The following is a 19120-nucleotide window of genomic DNA, read 5'->3' as shown; positions in this document are numbered from 1 at the left end:
AGCTCACAATTCCTATAATGTGCTATGGTTTATAAAGCACTTTCCTCATAACAACCTTGAGAGGTGAGTAGTACAAATACTCTTATCCCCATTTTACAGATGAGGTACTGGAACATAAAGAGATTAAGTAACTCGGCCACAATTTTAAACAGTATTTGAGTCTGGGCCTTCTAACTCCAAGTCTACTCTATCGTCCTAATTAACTATAAACTGGCTAATTATATGTTTAGTACAATGCCTGGCACACAGAAGATATTTAATAAATGCTTATTACACACACACACACACACACACACACACACACACACACACATATACCCCATATACCAGCTCTCACTTTCATGTATTTGTTTTGGTTGTTCCCTAAGGTTAAAATTAATTCTCTCCTCATACCTACCTTTCTGAAACCTCCTCCCTCAAAACTAAGTTCAGAAGCTGTCTCCTCCATGAAGCCTTTCTTCATTTCAAAGGTTTTAGTGTTCTCTCCCTCCTCAGATGATCATGTATTCACTTATATTTCTACTTGGTATCTGCCCAATTGACTGTAACTTCCTTGAGGGTAGGGACTGTTTCCATTTTTTTTTTTTGTCTTTCTCCCCCACTGCAGGGTAACTGGCACAAAGTAGGCATGAAATAAATGTTTACTGGTTCTATGTGTGTATGTTGTATGTTACATACACAAGCACATATCAAAATAAGATTTAATTCAGAGATTCCTACCAACTCTTTGGGTGGGAAGGAATCTCCTCCAAACTTCAATAACTGAAAATAAATAGCTGTATGCTGCGCTGCTCAAAAATCTCGAGAGGCAATTTTGCAGAACTGAAGAGATAAATTAACTATGCTTAGAACTACTAAAATTAAAGAAAACATTTGAATGCATGACTAATAACATTTCTGTGCAAAGTCAAGTTGGGGGAATCACAATCACCAAACACCTCTCAGAATGCACTTAGAACAGGCAGTCACACATTTACTGTAAGATTCTTCTATAACATCCGGCACAAGCTTATTTCAGATACATCACAAGGAAGGGTTCCCTCTCCCCTGGCCCATTTACTCTTTTTGACAAATTTAAGTGAAAATGATGTTTTTCCAGATTTCATCTACTTTTGGAAAAGAAAACATGGTAGGAAAACTTGGATGTTATCATTTTAGAAAAAGTGTAGCTAAATAACCTGAAAGGAAACAGCATTCCAATGCATCTCAGAGCATTCATCTAGAGCCAGATGTTTCTAATAACTTGTATCCTTTTTCTGTACATAAAAAATACTGATAACTTAATATATAAGAGGATAAGAATGCACCTTTTTCTGTACATAAAAAATACTGATAACTTAATATATAAGAGGATAAGAATGCGTAAACTTTAAAATACTTTGGCCAGTGAATGACTGTTCATCCCCACCCCCCAAAAAGTAGTCCCTGGGAACTCATCCTGTAAGTCTGGAGCTGAGTCCTGAGTACTCAGCCACTGATGCTGTGACTTTAATTATGTCACTTCCCCTCGCTTGGCCTCAGTTTTTCATCTGACCAGACTAATTCTTCTAAAGTCCCTTCCAACTCTCAAAGGCTGGGATCCAAAGTCATTCAAGTGAATGGAAAACACTAAAAATTCTACTTGCTGACACAATGTAGTAATGGTTCAGACTAGGTAAGCTTTCCATGGACACTTACAAGAATAAATTTGCTGCAAAGACCCTAAAGCAAACAAAGAGATAAAATATCTAGAAACTCTAAAACTTAGAACCATAGACTGAGAACTGGAAAGGATTTTAAAGGTCCTCTAATGCATTTAGTCCATCATTTTAGAAATTAAAAAGATAGGGCCTGGGAAAGTGACTTGCTCAAGGTCATACATATAACTAAGTAGTAGAACTAAGATTTGAATATAGATTCTCAGATTCCAAATCCTCCATTCCTTCTGAACCAAGGGACCTGAATTCAAGGACATTCAATATCTTGACTGAGAGTCAAGAACTAAGAACTAATACGAAATCAAGCTCTCATTCCTTTTTTTAAAATACCAGTGGTGAAAGCTGAGATTTAAACCCTGGCAAAACATCACAGAATACCAAACAATGGTCCAAAGGTTTGATTCCCAAAGAGGGAATAGGCCCAGAACCACAAAGTCATCTACTTTTGCATTTGAAATTCAGTAGAATTTGAAAAGTATTTAGCCTGAATCATACTTATAACCACCTCCACTACCCACCAGCTTTGTTATCTGAAAGACTTATCTGCAAAGAGTCCTAGATTTGGGAGTAAGAAGATGTAAGTGAAAATAATAGCTCTCCCATCTACTGTCTGTACATCCTGGGGCAAATCATGAACCCTCCCTTAGCCTCAGTTTTCTCTTCTGTGAAGTCAAAGGGCTTAGTTTGCATGATATTTGAAGTCTCTCTCTTCTAGCTCTGACATCCTGAAGGCTGGCCCAGTTTTGATTTTTAATATCTTTACCACATGATAATCACTCCTGCCTGGTTAAGACCAAGTTTGCAAACTTCCCTGGGAGCTGGGAATGCGGTGGCCAAGTCTACTTGGCAAAACAAAGTAGTAGTCTAACAGCAAAGTCTCTAGAACGTGGATAATGGTGGCCAATGGGCAGGATTTGGTCAGAAAATATTGACTGGGGGGGGGGAGGGAGGGAGAGGGGGGGGGAGGGGGGGGGGGGGAAAGAGATGGGGAGAGGGGGGGGAGAGAGAGAGAGAGAGAGAGAGAGAGAGATCTAAGTAAGTGTTTTCTTGGGATTCTGGTCTCGATTCTTTCAGACCCATTACAAATTTGACAAGAGGCTCCCTGCCCAGTACACCATATTTCCCTCAGCTGTAAGTGGAAACTCTTTCAAAAAATATTTTTAAAGTCCTTAGCACAGTGCTACGAACATGGTAGGTGCTTAATAAATGCTTATACCCTTCCAAGAAACCAGTATGCTGCCTCAAGAAATCTTCAACTGAAAAAAAGACAAGCAGCTGACCATTTAGGGTTTGACCCTTTCAGGTCACAGACCAGATCACCTCAGTGGTCAGTGACTAAGCGCCTGCCCTGACTTCCCTAGGGGAAGAGCCATTGCCTCCACGCAGGCGCAAATCGCCCGCCAGGAGCCAGGTCCTTGCCCTCGGCTTGCCCCCAGGGCACCCTCAGTGCCAAGGCCTGCCAGGCCTCTAACACTGACCAGGGCCAAGGCCTGGCCTCTAACCCGTTTCGGGAAGAGTAGCAGCGGCCTGTGCGCCCAGCACCTTCTCCTTCCCACGGCCCTTGCGAGTCTGACTCTGGCGCATGGCTGCTGAGGAGCCCCACGAGGAGGCCAGGGCACCCACGCAGCCGCCGTGCTGCGGCAGGAGAGCGAGATCGGGCCGCCTCTCTGCCCTCTTCCACCCCCTCTCCCTCTCGGGCGCCAAAGACAGCATCAGCCGCCGCCGCCGCCGCCGCCAAGGGTCCAGACTCAGCGCCAGGCCCCCTCCGCTCGCGTACGGGGAGGGGTGGGGGGCTGGAAGGAGCTGGAGCATCCCAGGGGGCGGGGCCGACCAGGACCGCGGCGGAGCCTGGCAGCCGCTCTCCGGTCCTCGCGACGCCATGTGCAGCCGGCTCGGTCTTGCCGACCAGAGGGAGGGCTCCCCTCTTTCCTCCTGCGGGCTGGCCTTGCCTTCCTGACCCCAGGGGAGCGGTGGCTGTAGTCGGCCGTAGTCCAGGCCGGTGCAGACGCACCTGCCCGCAGCTACACGGGGATGGCACGCGCCGGCCTGGCAGCGGCCCGGCCTGGGCCTGACCCGGACCCGACTCGACCCAGTGGCCTCGCGAACCCCCTCGGCCCCTCCCGGCTGCAGGTCTAGCTGCTGCTCCCGCCCACGGCCCCTGGCGCCGGCTCCAGCCCGCGCTCTCGCTCTTGCTCCCTCCTCCTCTGCCTGGGCCCCAGGGGAGGGGAGAGGGTGGTTGCGGGGAGAGGAGGGCTCCTACTGGCTCACTCACCAGCGGTAGCAGCCCTCTGAGGCCTCCAGTGTGAAGTTGATGCGGGTGCCCCGCGTGAAGGGTAGCAGCACTTTGGGTATGTTGAGCTTGGAGGCGGCGGCGCGGTCCCCGGCCAGCACCGCTAGCAGCAGCAGCAGTAGTAGCAACAGCAGTGGCGGCGATAGCTGCCAGCCCCTTGGCGGCCCCTGGGCCCGAGCTGCCATCCTCCCTCCTCCCGTGCTCCCCAGTCGGCGCCGGGCTTGCTTGCTTGCCGGCTCGCTCTCGGACTCCGGAGGGCTGGTTGGCTCCCTCCCACCCCGCCCCAGAGCACCCAACAACCTAGCCTGCAGGAGGACCGCGCTGCCGCTGCCCCGGCAGCAGGTGATAAGGCGTGGAGGGGGAGGGGCGTGGGACATCCCTCCAGATCTGAATGCAACTTCCTGGGCCGTTGGCAGGGGTGGGGTGGGGTGGGGTGGGGTCGGGTGGGCGGAGAGGGGGACCCCGGCGCGGGTTTCTCCTCGAGTAGGCGGGCCCAGCGGGATCCCAGCTGCTGGCCCCCAGCGAAGCGAGCGAGGGCGGCCCACCCCAAGTCCCAGGCCCGGCCGGCCTGGTTTGTGCAAACTGGAAATCGCGGGAAACGGGGAGGAAGTCCCAAACGATACAAAGTTGCCGGAGGAGGGGGAGGTCTTCGCCACAGTATACAGAGCAGCAGACCCGTCCCCCCTTCCTTCTTCTCTCCGGCTGGGGCGCCACCTGCGGACGCCAGAGCTAGGGCAGCCTCGTGGGGCTCTGATGCATGCACTAGAGCACCCACTGCAGAGGGTGATCTGAGACTGCATGGGGGAGGGAGAGGGCAGAAGGAGGCAGGAGGATTGCTCTGCCCCACAGAGGCTCCGGGGACCCTTAAGGAGCTGACGTCATAGCTGCTGTAGTCCCACTTCGCCATGAGCCTTTGCCCTGGGGAGAAGCTGAAGCCCTGGGCTGGATGCTAAGAGGAACTTAGAACCTGTGGTTGGGTGGGAATGGAGGTGGAGATAGGGACTAGGCACAGACTACCCAGAAGGTAAAACAGGCAGGTAGAAACTGGGACCCAGGCTCTGTTATTCCCATATGGGGAAATAATAGGTGCCCTCCCCACCTTGTGGGACGCCGATGGTAAATGGAGTCGGGGTCAGGGTAGAGAGGTTAATTCAGCAAAATCGAGTTGTGTTCAGTGAGGAATGGCTTCATTCCATTTGCAAGGATGAGAAGCTCTCTAAACCGAGCGCCTTTCTGAGAATCTGAGTTCCAACTGCCCTTCGGACTCCGGGCTGTAGGGGCGTCTTTACAGGGGTGGTGACCCATCTTGCCCTCCCATTGTCTTCGGTGTCAAGTGTGGCCTATCCAGTATGGGCTAAATAAAGAAAAGTTAAGCTATCTTCTCTGGCTATTTTAGTGGTAATGAGAAGCCAGAGGAGATGAGATTCAAAGGCACTGGTGGGAATTGGGTGAGCTCTGTGAACATGACGGTGGACTAATGTTCTCTTATGGTCCCATGCAGCTCCAACATTCCTGAAGTAGAAAACGGAGCCGACTCTCCAGACACGGCTCTGTGGTTCTAGCTGGCATTTTCTCAGACACCCCTTGGTCAGGATGGGCACCTGACCTGGGCTCTGACAGCCCATGTATTCTGCGCATAAAGGAAGATAGTATAGCTCTTTAGGAAGACGGGTTCTCAGAAAGTTCCAAATAGAATTGTTATTTGAGGTGCTTGTGTGTTTTTAAGTACATTAGTGCTGGTGGGGTGAGGATGGGAACAGATAGGAATTGTTGCCTTAATCTTGTTAGGCAGTCTCCTAATAAAAATGACCCCCAGAAATCCCAGTGCAAACTATTTTCCAAATCCTAATCATGATTAATGACCCAGTTCAACCAAAGTAATCCCAGCTTTTTATCAATGTTGAACCGTGCAACTTTGCAGGTGGTATTTACCCTGTCTTTGTACTTTTTCTTTAATATTCTATCATTCCATTCACTTGGTGCATTTGTCCTCCAAACTGCACAGTTAGGTGCTATTTGATTCATCCAATTAGCCTGACTGTTAGGAGCCATTTAATAGCTTTAATCCCCATATAGAAGTCACTTTTTTATCTTGTAAATATTTTATCATGGCTAATTCTGTGGAGTCCTACAAAAGCAAGAGAACAGTTTCTGCACATACTGTTGGCTCCCACTTCAAACAAACCTTTCCAGTTCTTCTGAAATAGAGGCAGCCAGCCATATCCCTCCTAAGGATAGAAGGAACAATGAATAAAACATGGTTCAATAGCTCGTACATAATCAGTTGGAGAAGTTAAAACTATTGCTGTTTGGGGGGAAAAAAACCCACAATGTAGCCAAAATTCTATTTGTTGGCACAAAAATGTCCCAACCTTTCCCTTCAAAGTAAACTGAATACTTCACTTTGTCCCCCAGTGCTCCTGATGTTACTTAAATACTTAACCATTCATGCCTACAGCCAGCACATGCCATAGAGAATAGTTTACTCAGTAGTGGATGAAGGCCTCTGAGTGCAAAATATCTCCCCAGTTGCCTGTTGCTATAGATTTGGGGCTTCATTGATTTACATATCTAAGACTTTATGACCTTCCTATCCCCCGATTAAAATATAAATACTCCTAGCTTTGTGATGCTTGCTGCCATAGTGAATATTAAATGTGACACAGATGGTGAGGTGCAGGCTTCAGGAACCCCGTTGAGCTCTCCTTGAATCTTCCCATTTGATGAGGCATTCGCCTGAGGCCAGAAGCCTTTCCTTGTGGCTCTGCCCAAATCTTTGTTACTAGCTTGGCCCTCCTTTGTCCAGCTAGCCCCCACCTTTGATCCTCTATGGTTACTCTCTACTGGCCTAGCCTACCTACCATTATCTCATTTCCAGGTAGCCTCCAGCAACTTCCCACCCTCAATTACTCATTTACTGGAGTCTGACCTCATTTGATTCCTTCTAAAGACCCTCCCAAAACTCCTCCTCTAGACCATCCCTAGATTCCTCCCACAACCTTTCTGTATATAAGATCCCATCTTGCCTTCATGTGGTGTGAGAGTGCCACAGAATTTTCTAGCCCAGACTTAACTGTGTCCAATACAAGCCTTACAGATGCCAAGGCACCTTAAGAGACTACCCAATATGACAAACTTAATAAACTTTACTTTTCTTTGGCTGAGAGAAGACTTGAATCGAATTCATTCAGCAGGACCCAGTGTGTTGGTATTTTGGGGTCTTGAGCACCCCTAACCCCAAATCTTATAATTTTATGTTGACCTCTTCAAAAGAGAGGTTCATAGAGTACGTTGGCATTATGAGAGTGATCAGAAGGGGTCTGCAGAGGGTATCAGAGTAGAACAGTCAACCCCTAGTCAGGAGATATAGGGACAGCATGAAACTCCAAATCAAATAACCTGGGCTCCATTCATGTCAGTAAGATAAGTTTGTTCTGGCCTCAGTTTTGTTGTCTATAAAATAATTGCTTATACATGGTCCTTCAAGTAATTTTTTAAAAAAGCACTTTAAACACATCATTCCTTATAAACCTTAAAATAATCCTGTGATATGGGTGATGTAAATAGAATTGTGCCCATTTTACAAATAAGGAAACAGGTTCAATGAAAGGGAATAATTTGCCCAAGGTTATGCCATAAATGAGTGGCAGTGCCCCTGTTTGAGACCAGGTCTTCTGATTCAATGATCTTGTCAGTGGACCAAACTGGCCTCTAATTTGTGGATGTTCAGAGCTGAACAAAGCAGGCTAGGAATGGGAGAGTAGGGAATCCAATAGAAGTTTAATTTCAAAGTGAGGGAAATGTTTTGTAAGAAAGGAGGCAAATTAGAAACATGTCCCAGAGCCCCTTCCCTAATGGAGGGCAACCCCCATTTCGAGTGGCTGAACCTTGATTTATATACCTGTGGCTAGACAGAGTCAAATATTGTAGTGTAGCAAGAGTAGCGAGCAAAACAGCAACCATGACACAAGGTTATTTAGTAACAAAAACTCCCTTCGTAGCAGGGCTTCATATCTGTGCCTGCAGGTGCTTGCCCACGTTCAGGGACCATAAGTTCCAGAAGCTCAGGGCACAGCTTGCTTGCTGGGCCTTAGCTCTGGAAAAGTGTGTCTCCTAATAGTATCTTGGACAGTCAACCTTACTGTACTGCTAGACACTGAATTGAGAGTCAGGTAACCTGAGTTAAAATCCTGGTGCTACCTAGCAATGGGTCCATAAGCAAGTAGTTTACCCTCAACCTCTGGTTCCTTATCTATAAAATGAGGGAATTAGAATAGACTAAATTGAATTCAACCATAATATTTAGGAAGCACCTACAATGCAAGGCACTGGTGGTTCAAAGATGAAAAACAAAGCCCTTGACCTCCAGGAGCTGAGCCACAAAGAAAGATTTCAACAGGCAGAGATGTAGAGAAAATGTGTTCCAAGTATGGGGGAGGGGGCTCATAAAAATTATGGAGACTAAAGACAAAGCAACAGCAAGTAGTCACATTTTCCCAGAACAGTACAAAGAGGAGTAGATTGAAATAAGGCTAGAAAGGTAAATTGGAACCAAATTATGGTGGGCCTTCAATGGTAGGCTAATCAATTTATATTTTATCCTGTAGGTAATGGTGAATTTTTGAAAGTTTTTGATCAGTGGAATAACATGGTTAGTTCTGTACATTAAGAAAAATATATCGGCACTGTGTGAAGAGGTTAGTCCAGTAGAGAGAGATCACGAGGGCCTGAACAAGAGTGATAGAATTGGAAATTAAGAGGAAAAGTTAAAGGTATTGCTCAAATCATAGCTGCCACCTTCTCTGTGACCTCAAAGTGCCCCTCTAGCTCTGAGATTTTCTTGTTTTATTTCACAATTGTGTTTAAGCAGAAATGCTCAGCATCTCTCTCCTGGAATACACATTCCCCTCCAAATCCTCCCCTCCATTATTTCACATCATTCAGATCCCTTCCACCCCTATGTGCTCCTTCAAAACTGCCTCACATGAAGAGGTAGCCTTCCTCCTTACCAAGGCCAACCCCTCTATATGCATAAGTGATTCTGCAGATTGGCCCTATATCATCCCTACTCTCTCATTAAGAATCTTAAATCTCTTCTTGTCTACTGGTTGCTTCCCTGTTTCCTACAAACACTTCCATGTTTCCTCCATCCTCAGAAAAACCACTCCATCCACCCATCCCTGCTAGCTATTGTTCCAGATCCCCCCATTTGTGACTCAACTCCTTGAGAAGATTTATCACTACTTGATGCCACCCTTTCCTTTCTTCTCACTCTATTCTTTATATATATATATATTTTTTTTTCTTTTTTTTTTTGCTTTTTTTTGAAGGGCAATTAGGATTAAGTGATTTGCCCAAAGTCACATGGTTAGTAACTGTGTGGAGTGTCTGAGACTGAATTTGAACTCAGGTCCTCCTGACTCCAGGGTCAGTGCTCTATTCACTGTGCCACCTAGCCACCCCTCTTGCTCTATTCTTAATTCTCTGGAGTTTGGCTTCTGATCTCATCATTTAACCTAAACCTCTCTCCAAATTCACCAATAATTTCTTAATTGCAAAATAATTGCCTTTTCTCAATTCTGATCCTTTTTAAAATTCTATATAGCCTTTGACACTGTTGATCCTCCTCTTCTCCTTGATACTCTCTTCTCTCTAGATTTTTGTGACACCACCCTCTCCTGGTTCTCCTGCCTGTCAGATTGCTACTTCTCAGCATCCTTTGCTGTATCTTCATCCAGCTCATGTCCAATAAACATGAGTGTTTCCCAGTGCTCTCTCTTGTGCTGTCTTCCCTTCTCCCTTGATACTATTTGATTTGGTGATCAACTGACATGGATTCAAGTATCATCTCTTTGCTTATAATTCCCAGCTCTTATTCAGCCATAACTTCTCTCCTTTTCTCCAGTCTTTCATATCCATGCCTATTGGACATCTTGAACTAGTTGTTTCTTAGATATTTGTACAACTTATCCAAAACTGAACTCATCTTTTCCTCCACTGTGAAGAACACCACCATCTTCCCAGTGTCCCAGGCTCATAAGTATTGTGATCCTCAATTCCTCACCCTCACCACCATATTCAATCAAGTTAAGTCCTGTCACTTCTACCTGTGTAACATCTCTCATTTAGATCCCCTTTCTGCACTGACATTGCCACCATTATGGTTCAATCCATCATTACCTCATATCTGGACTATTGAAGTAACTTTCAGGTTGGTCTCCCTGCCTGAAGTCTTTACCTCTACATTCTATTCTCCACTCAAGGAAGGATATCAAATTGATCTTCCTAACAAAGAGATCTGACCATGTCATTCCCCTACTCAGTAAATTCAAGTGGCTTCCCATTATCTTCAGGATCAAATATAAAAGTCCTCTGTTTGGCATTCAAAGTCATTCATAACCTAGCCCCTTTCTACCTTTCTTTTCTTTTTAAACTTATTCCCCTGTGACAATGCCCTCTTTGCCTTTTCATTGGCTGTTATGCCTCAAATTCTTTCCCCATCCCTATCTCCTGGACTCTTTGGTTTCCTATAGATCCCAGCTAAAATTCCACCTTCTACAAGTAGCCTTTCCTTATTTCCCTTGCTGCTAATCTCTTTCTGCTGTTGACAGTCTCCAAGTTATCCTGTTATTGAATGACAAGGGTCAGTTGTGGTAGGTGGGACCTTGAGCCCAGCAGTATTTTTAACATTCCAGGAATCCCAGAACATAATATGACATTGACTTCAAAGTGTCTGTTTAAAAGTTTCTGAGAGACTAAGCACCTAAATCAATGCTACCTTCTCCTAGGTGTATGATTGATGAATTTTTGGCATCAGTGTTATAGCTGAAACCAGGACTTGGGCTGTGGAAGATGGAGAGGGAACAATGCTGCATTTCTCAATTGAAGGGCTTTCATTTTAGTCCATAGCTAACTGTATGGAAAAAGGGCCTATGTACATCCTCCTCAGCCTCTAAATCCCCCCCCCCCTTCTTCTATAAGATTACAGGATGACAGGATAGCTGGGCTGGGCAGAGAAGCAAAAGGAAAAAAGAAAGGGGATCAGCCCAATCCTGTGTAGCAGCAAGCACCCCAAGCGCGTCCTCAGGGTTTGCTGCCCATACAGGTTCTTGGATCTGCTTTGTTAAAGGAAAGCAACTCAAAATGGGTTAACAAGCTTACTTTAATCAGTCAGACATATATCTTTTACCTTGTTCAGGGGGAAAAGGTCAGCACCCCAAACTTCAAAATATACAGACAGAATTATCAAGACATTAACAGATCAAGTAGACAGCTTTCCAAACTGTCCAACCATTACATCCATACCCAGTCAACATCTGAGTTTCCACATCTGGGTTTTTCAAAGCCGGGGGACTCTCAACAACGGCTTCCCAGAATTCAGATCAAATCACAGAACACTTCTCAAAGTGAGTCCCAAAACAAAGCTACACATCAGGGCTTATATAGCCTTCTCCTGGCTCAGAGAATGTAACAACCTTATTGACTCACTGGCCAATCAAGAAGTATCAACTGAAAAACAAGCCTCCCACCCCAGGCTCCAGGTGCATTTTAGCCTAGGGGCAGGGAAGATCTTCCAAATTTGCATTCCCATTACATCCTGTTACCCCCTATCCTTTCATGTCAAATCCTAGTCATAAGTTTGAGTTAAAAGCAGTTTGTCACTGCCTCCCCCCACACAGCATCCTGCTTGAGAGAACAGTGATGGGGAAGGGGGGGGGGAGGGAAGAGAATCAGAAAGACCAGCCAAACATATTCTAATTTGGGAATCAAGGTTTGGGTGGTAAGTAGCAGAGCCAAGATCCAAACCTAGTGCTTTTTCTACTAAGCAAGTACCAAAGTTGCTTAAATGTAATAAAATCAGTTTAATTCAACACATATTTATTCTGGGCTTACTACTTGCAAAGCAAGTCAATAAATAATTATTAAATACCTACTTTGTGTTAGATAATGTCTCTAAACCTTGGGAATAAGACAGTGAAAAAATTCATGGTCTCTGCAGTCAGGAGCTCATAGTTTAGTAGCAGTATGAGACATACATACAAATAGCTATTATACAACTTGGAAAGTAGGTGTGTAGTGTGGGGGTCAAACAGTGTAGCTCAGGAAATTCAAGCTAGAGGAATCAGAAAAATCCAATGGAAAGAAGAGTAAGGGAGCTTACCTGGGGATAAATCTTGCCTCTGGCATTCACTAGTTGCATGAGCATTAAAAAAGAATCTCCCAAATTCTCTAAGCCTCACTTTTCTTATTTGTAAAAAAAAAAAAATGGGTTGATAATACCAACTACAGGATTTCAAAGATCAAGTGAGATGATGCATATAAAGTGCTTTATAAATCTTTAAAACTGTCAGTTGCTCTATTACCATCACCACTGCCCTCCTCATCTTTATTACCTCATTCTCATCTTTTTTTTAATTGAATAAAATTGTTGGAATTTAAATGCATCTTCTGTAGTCTCACTGAAAGCTTCCTCAATGCCCATCAATTGGGAAATGACTGAACAAATTGTGGTATATGATTGTTATGGAACACTATTGTGCTATAAGAAATCACAAAGGGAATGGTTTCAGAAAACCTTGGGAAGATTTATATGAATTGATGCAAAATGAAATTAGCAGAAAGTAGGAGAACAAGTGCTGTAAGCAATGTAACATATTGTAGCAACATTGTAACAATGATCAACTGCAAAAGATTTGGTTACTCTGATCAATACAATGATCCACAGCAGTTCCAAATGAATCATAATGAAAAATGCTGTCTACCTCCAGAAAGATAGACTTTGCATGAGGATTGAAGCATATTTTTTCACTTTATTTTTCCTTGCTTTTTATTTCAAAATGTGGCTAATATGTTTTAATATATTATAACATAACATAGCATTATAACATATAACATAATATGCTAGATGTATTTTGCATTTTGAGTTACAAATTTTCTCCCTGTTTTTCCCCTATCCACCACCCCAAAATAGCAGTCCCACAGGATATCCCCTCCTCCAATCTGCTCTCTCCCATATTTTCTCCCATACCCCTTTCGACATTTCCAGTGGATCTCTATGCCTCAGTGCCTGTATATCTTATTTCCCAATTACATGTAAAATAGTATTAATAATAGTATATATATTTGAGTATTTGATTTTAAAACTTTGAACTTGAGATTCATTCCCTTCCTCCCTTGTCACCCACCCTTACTGGGAAGATGAGCAGTTCAGTATAGGTTGTACATGTGTAGCTAATGCAAAACAATAACATAGTAGATATATTGTAAAAGACTGACTATATTTCCCTTCCTCCTATCCCACCTCCCACTTGCTCTATTGTCTACTTTGATCCCATCCCTTTTCAAAAGTGGGTGCTTCCAACTTCCCTCCCCCCCATCCTGCCCTCCCTTCCACCACCCTCCCTCTCATTCCCTTCCCCCCCAATCTCCTGGAGGGTGAGATACCCTATTTAGTGTGTATTTCATTCCCTCCTCAAGCCAAATTCAATGGGAATAAGGTTGACCCATTCCCTTGTGCCTTCCTATTCTTCCCCTCCATTGTAACCATTTTCCCTTGCCTCTTCTATATGAGATAGTTTACCCCATTGTGTCTCTCCCCATCTCCTCTCATTATATTCCTCTCTCACCTCTTAATTTCACCTTTTAAGTATCATCCCTTCCTCTTAAATTGATCCTGTGCCCTCTATCTATGTATACCTGTAAGCATATATACACACATTCACATATGTATTCATATGCCCATATACCCTCATATATATATATATATATATTTATATGTATATATATATATATATATATATATATTTCTATTCCCTTCAACTACTGAGAAAATTTTCATAAGTTAGAATTATTGTTTTTCCATGTAGGAATGTTAACAGTTCAACTTTGATAAGTTCCTTATAATTTCTTTTCCCTGTTTACCTTTTCATGCTTCTCTTGCTTCTTGTATCTGAAGGTCAAATTTTCTATTCAACTCTGCTTTTTTCATCAAGAATGCTTGAAAGTCCTCTATTCCACTGAATGACCATATTTTCCCCTGAAACATGATACTCAGTTTTGCTGGGTAGGTGACTCTTGGTTTTAATCCCAGCTCCTTTGACCACTGGAATATCATATTCCAAGCCCTTTGATCCCTTAATGTAGAAACTGCCAGATCCTGGGTTATCCTGATTGTGTTTCCACAATATTCAAATTGTTTCTTCCTGGCTGCTTGTAATATTCTCTCCTTAATCTGGGAATTCCAGAACCTGGCTATAATATTCCTAGGAGTTTTGTTTTTTGGGATCTTTTTCAGGAGGTGATCAGTGGATTCTTTCAACCTCTATTTTGCCCTCTGGTTCTAAAACATCAGGGCAGTTTTCTTTGAGAACTTCCTGGAGGATGATTTCTAGGTTCTTACTTTGATCATGGCTTTCAGGTAGTCCAATAATTTTAAAATTATCTCTCCTTGATCTATTTTCCAGGTCAGTGGTTTTTCCCATGAGATATTTCACATTGCCTTCTACTCTTTCATTTGTTTGGATCTGTTTAACAGCATCTTGATTTCTCATAAAGTCATTAGCTTCCATTTGCTCCAATCTAATTCTGAAGCAGTGATTCTCCTCATTGAGCTTTTGAGATTCTTTTTCCATCTGGCAAATTTGGCTTTTTAAGGCATTCTTCTCCTCATTGCCTTTTTGAGCCTCTTTTGCCATTTGAGTTAATCTATTTTTTAAGGTATTATTTTCCTCAGTCAGGCTGTTGACTCTCATTTCATAATTTTCTTGCATTGTTCTCATTTCTCTTCCCAATTTTTCCTCCCCTTCTCTTAACTTCTTCTTAAGGTCCTCTATGGCCTGTAACCAGCTCGTATTTTCCTTGGAAGCTTTTGGTGCAGGAATTCTGACTTCACTGTCTTCCTCCTGTTCCATGCTTTGCCCTTTTTGTCCCCAAAATAGGAGTGTAATGTTGGAATCTTCTGCCTGCTTTGTTTCCTTTGCCTGGTCATGTCGCCCTTCAGTCACTTGACCCCTGGGCTTTTTGCCACAGTATGACTCTGCCACCAGATGGGAGCTTTCATCCCAAAGGCTGAGGTTTTCTCAGCTGCCAGAGGTATTAGATGGGTGCCCTCTCTGAGGTCTCCACACGCTCTGGAAAGCTGGACACACACCCCAGGACCTCCACCCTAGACTGCAATCCAGATCCAAGCAGGTTAAAGCAAGAGCGATTTACCCCTCAGACTGGTGCTTGGTCCCCCTACACTCTGCAGGCCAGGAGCTGAAGCTGTCACCAGGCACTGGCTGGCTGTGCCTGCATCTCAGCCCTGAGGGGCAAAAGCCACGCACTCCCACTTACTGGGTCCCAAAGTCCAGACTGCACTGACCTCTCACTTTGTCCTTCACATCTATGTGTTGATAAATCTGGAAAAGGCCAAAGCTGCTGCTGATCTGTAGTCCTGCCCTGGGGCTAAAGCCTAGGTGTGGGCCTGGGCTCGGCTCCCAGAGCGTTGTGCTGACCGATGCCTGCCCAGCTGTCCTCAGCAGGAGGTTAGCTTCTCTGTGTCATTTTGTGGGTTCTGCAGCTCCAAAGTTTGTTTAGAGTCCCCTTTTTACATGGATTGGGGAAGGTGGAAGCCGGAGCAGCAGGGAGGTCCTGCTTCTACTCTGCCATCTTGACTCCGCTCCCTTGGGCCTTCCGGAACTCAAATTTTAAAAAAAAATTGAATGTTAAAAAATTTTCTTCATATGTAATTGGGGAAAATATTATTAAAAAGAAAAAAAATTATTATGAGAAGCAGTCTATAGGCTTCAAAAGATTAGCAGAGTAGACCATGACACAGAAAAGATTAAGAAGTGCTGGACTTGAGAATCTCTTTCAGCTCTAGGTAATAGGATTCTTTACTTTCTACCTTTGCCTCTGGCTCATTGGATCAGTTTTAAATTTGGCTTATTTTACAGTTACTCACCAATTCGTCGCTCCATTCGCAGTGTTAGAACATTGGTTAAGTATGTTAATAGGAGGAGCTGGAGATTGGCAAGCCTTTGGTGAAGGAAAATCTCTTCAGTATTACAATTTATTCAGCGTGATTTAGTTGTTATTTGTTGTAGTGATGACTTGGATTTGGCTTGTTTTATTTTTCACCTCTGCACTGACTCCTAACAAAAGTTTTTTCATTTTGAATTCAAGTTTAGGGAGTTCTCTGAGTGTCCCAGTTTTAATCTGAGATTGACTGACTGATTCTGAATCCACCTCTGTTCACTCTGTTTGACTCAGCTGAGGAGAATGGTTTAAGGCATAGAGGACCTGCACTGCAGTATGAAATGCTTAATTTAGATCATGAGTCTGACCCTTAATAGCTGTGCCACCATGGGTAATTCACTTAACCTCTCAGTGCCTCAGGTGGCTAAGACTGCAATATACAGATGAATCACTTATCTGCACTGGTGAAAGACATTTCCTCTCCACAAGTTCATTGTACCTATAAAATCTCAGGTCCAAAACAAAGTTGTATGAAAAATAACTCCAATATCAATTCCCAGTCCTCTACAGCTGGGATAACTAGTTTAAACAAATTGAAGCAGATTCATCATCAGCCCATTCTAGATTAAAACTTAAATACACCCCAAATTTCCTAATTGTGAGTTAAGCCTTAATCTTAAAACTTACTTCTCATCTGTCAGTAGTAGAACTGAATATGACTTCCAGGTTAACAGGGGAGGAATGCCACAATCTCTTTTTGGTCACTTGATGTAGATACTGTGATATATAAACAGCTAGGTGGTACAGTCGTTGCTGGACACTCATCTTCTTGAGTTCAAATCTGGTCTCAGACACTTCTTAGCTGTGTGGCAATGGGCAAAGTCACTCAACCCTGTTTGTCTCAGTTTCTTTATGTGTAAGATGAGCTGGAGAAGGAAATGGCAAACCACTCCAGTATCATTGCCAAGAAAACCCCAAATGGGATCACAAAGAGGCGGGTATGACTGAAATGATTGAACAACAATATGGCCCCACTTAAAACTATACTAAATAGCTTTTTCATCTTATGGAATCTTTCTGCATTGATATCATAACGTCATTTAGAGTTGATAAAGTACAGTGAAAAGAACAACGTATCTGGAGTCACAGGACACATGTTCAAATCCTGCCTCTGACACCACCTACATGAGTGTGAGCCAATTCCAACTGGGCCTCTGTTTCCTCATATCTAAAAGGAGGGAGTTGGGCTGACTGACCTCGGAGGTCACTTCTAGCACTAGAATTGTGATCCTATGATAAATGTAAAATATTTAATGTACTCCAAGGAAAGATGGAAACTGAAGGCTTCAAGATTGAATCTGGGGGTCAAATTGAACCAGCAGCTAAAGGTGATACTAATACTCTTTCAAGCAAAACACATCACACATAAAGCTGTCAAGGAGAAAAACTGTTTCACTGTGTATGTCATGAGACTTTCCTGGAATCTTGAAATAAAGCTCAATGGAAGAATATGTTTAAAGAGATTAATGCCTAAACAGTACCTGGTTTACCATACACCATAACAGATTTGGAAAGTATTTGAATAGTTTCCCTGAGAGACAATGGAAAAGAAAGAAGACATTCCTTTTGCTTCCTTTTTTATATCCATGTTTCCTAGAACACAAGTTTAAAAAAATCAAATTAACATTTCTGAGATCAATAATTTGTAATTCTTAACATGAAATAATTTTGCTATATTTTTCTTAAGGATTTAAGCTATTGCATTTCAAGAAAAAAAAATTCTGCCCTTCACACTGATAGCCATACTGATCTCGAAGGGCTAGTGTGAAAATCAAATGATGTAATATATTGTGAACATGACTTGAAAACTGTAAAGCATTATGAAAACAAAGAAAGAGAAAAAAAAGTATCCTAACCAAAAAACAAAACAACAACCATACAATATTAATGAAATATGGAGCCTATCATTCTAAAGCAGCTAGGGAAAGATGAACACATTCTCATCAAAAAGAAGGAAGAAGATTGATAGACATTTCCAGAGCACACAGTAAACACATTAAAAACATCTAGAAATACTTTTTCAACTAGCAGAAATCACTCATCAAGCCAAAGTGGCGACAGGTACACATCACTAGGTTTGTTGAATATAGCCAGAAGAGGTTTAATTCTGCACAGAGCCTATGAAAGGGCTAAGATACGAGGCAGGAATCAAAGGGCATTCCAAAGACTACCTCTGTATGAACTCAACCAACATTATGTCAGCAAAGAATGGTGGAACAAACAGCTGGCCATGCAAATTTTAGAAAAAAGTTTGTAATGGAAATTCAGGAGCAAACAATTGTCAATATAAATTATACATGGGGTATCCTTGAAGGGGATGCAGTGAAGTGGGATAGTGGATAGAGTGCCAGGTCTGGAGTTAAGAAGCTTAAAATCCGACCTCAGACACTTACTAGCTTTGTGACCCTGGGCAAGTCACTTAACTTTGTTTTTCTCAGTTTCCTCATCTGTAAAATTGCTGGGCTCTCCTTCCCAGCTCCGGCCTTGTCTTAACTTATACCCGGTCTTCGGACGTCTCCAGCTTCTTGTCTCCAAGAAGAACTCACCCCCACAGAACACCTAAGGACACGGAGGTTGCCAAGCGAGGCTGCTCTTTATTCTGTTACATCTTAACAGTGTGGCCATCAGAACCAAGCAGAGTGGAACCGTGGGACAGAGAGAGCGGGACAGAGAGAGAGAGAAAGAGAGAGAGGGGGAGCCTCCCCTTGCTTTTTCCCTAATATCCTTATCATACTTCTTTCTGTCACATGCCATGTGGGAGCCAATCGTGCACTCTCCCAAGTGCAGGGCAAAGGAGTATGTGTTAAGAGGAGTCCGTGTTGACAAGGCACATTCAATGCCACGTCGGCCTTTCCCAACCTGGCAAAGTCAGCTCCCACGGCCCTGCGCTCAATGCCATGTCAGCCCTTTCGGCCCGGCAGAGTCGGCCTCCACATCTCTAAGCTCCTGCCCCACAGAGGTCACGTGCACCCCCTCCGACATCTTGTGACTGCCACGGTGTCTCTTACACTTGTGGCTCTATCATAAAATGAGCCAGAGAGAAAGGACCAACCACTCCAATATTGTTGCCAAGAAAACCTCCAAAAGGGGTTATGAATAGTCAAGCATGACTAGA

The 19120-nt window shown here is 43.6% G+C and overlaps 1 protein-coding gene across 1 annotated transcript in view; it reads right to left on the bottom strand.

Moving 5' to 3' along the window:
- The window catches only part of NUP210 (nucleoporin 210), a 183763-nt gene extending 174674 nt beyond the window's left edge, over nt 1-9089 (bottom strand). The window contains exon 1 of the mRNA XM_069083772.1: nt 3970-9089. Coding sequence (XP_068939873.1) covers nt 3970-4787 — 818 coding nt within the window. The 5' untranslated portion in view covers nt 4788-9089. The remainder of the gene's footprint in view (nt 1-3969) is intronic.
- Nucleotides 9090-19120: the final 10031 nt, after the last annotated feature.

Source organism: Petaurus breviceps, unplaced genomic scaffold, assembly GCF_028583685.1.
Source record: "Petaurus breviceps papuanus isolate PSGF00001 unplaced genomic scaffold, PetGlider_PUasm1.0 174, whole genome shotgun sequence".
In the NCBI taxonomy this organism is placed as follows: domain Eukaryota; kingdom Metazoa; phylum Chordata; class Mammalia; order Diprotodontia; family Petauridae; genus Petaurus; species Petaurus breviceps.
This window is presented reverse-complemented; position numbering and strand designations above follow the sequence as displayed.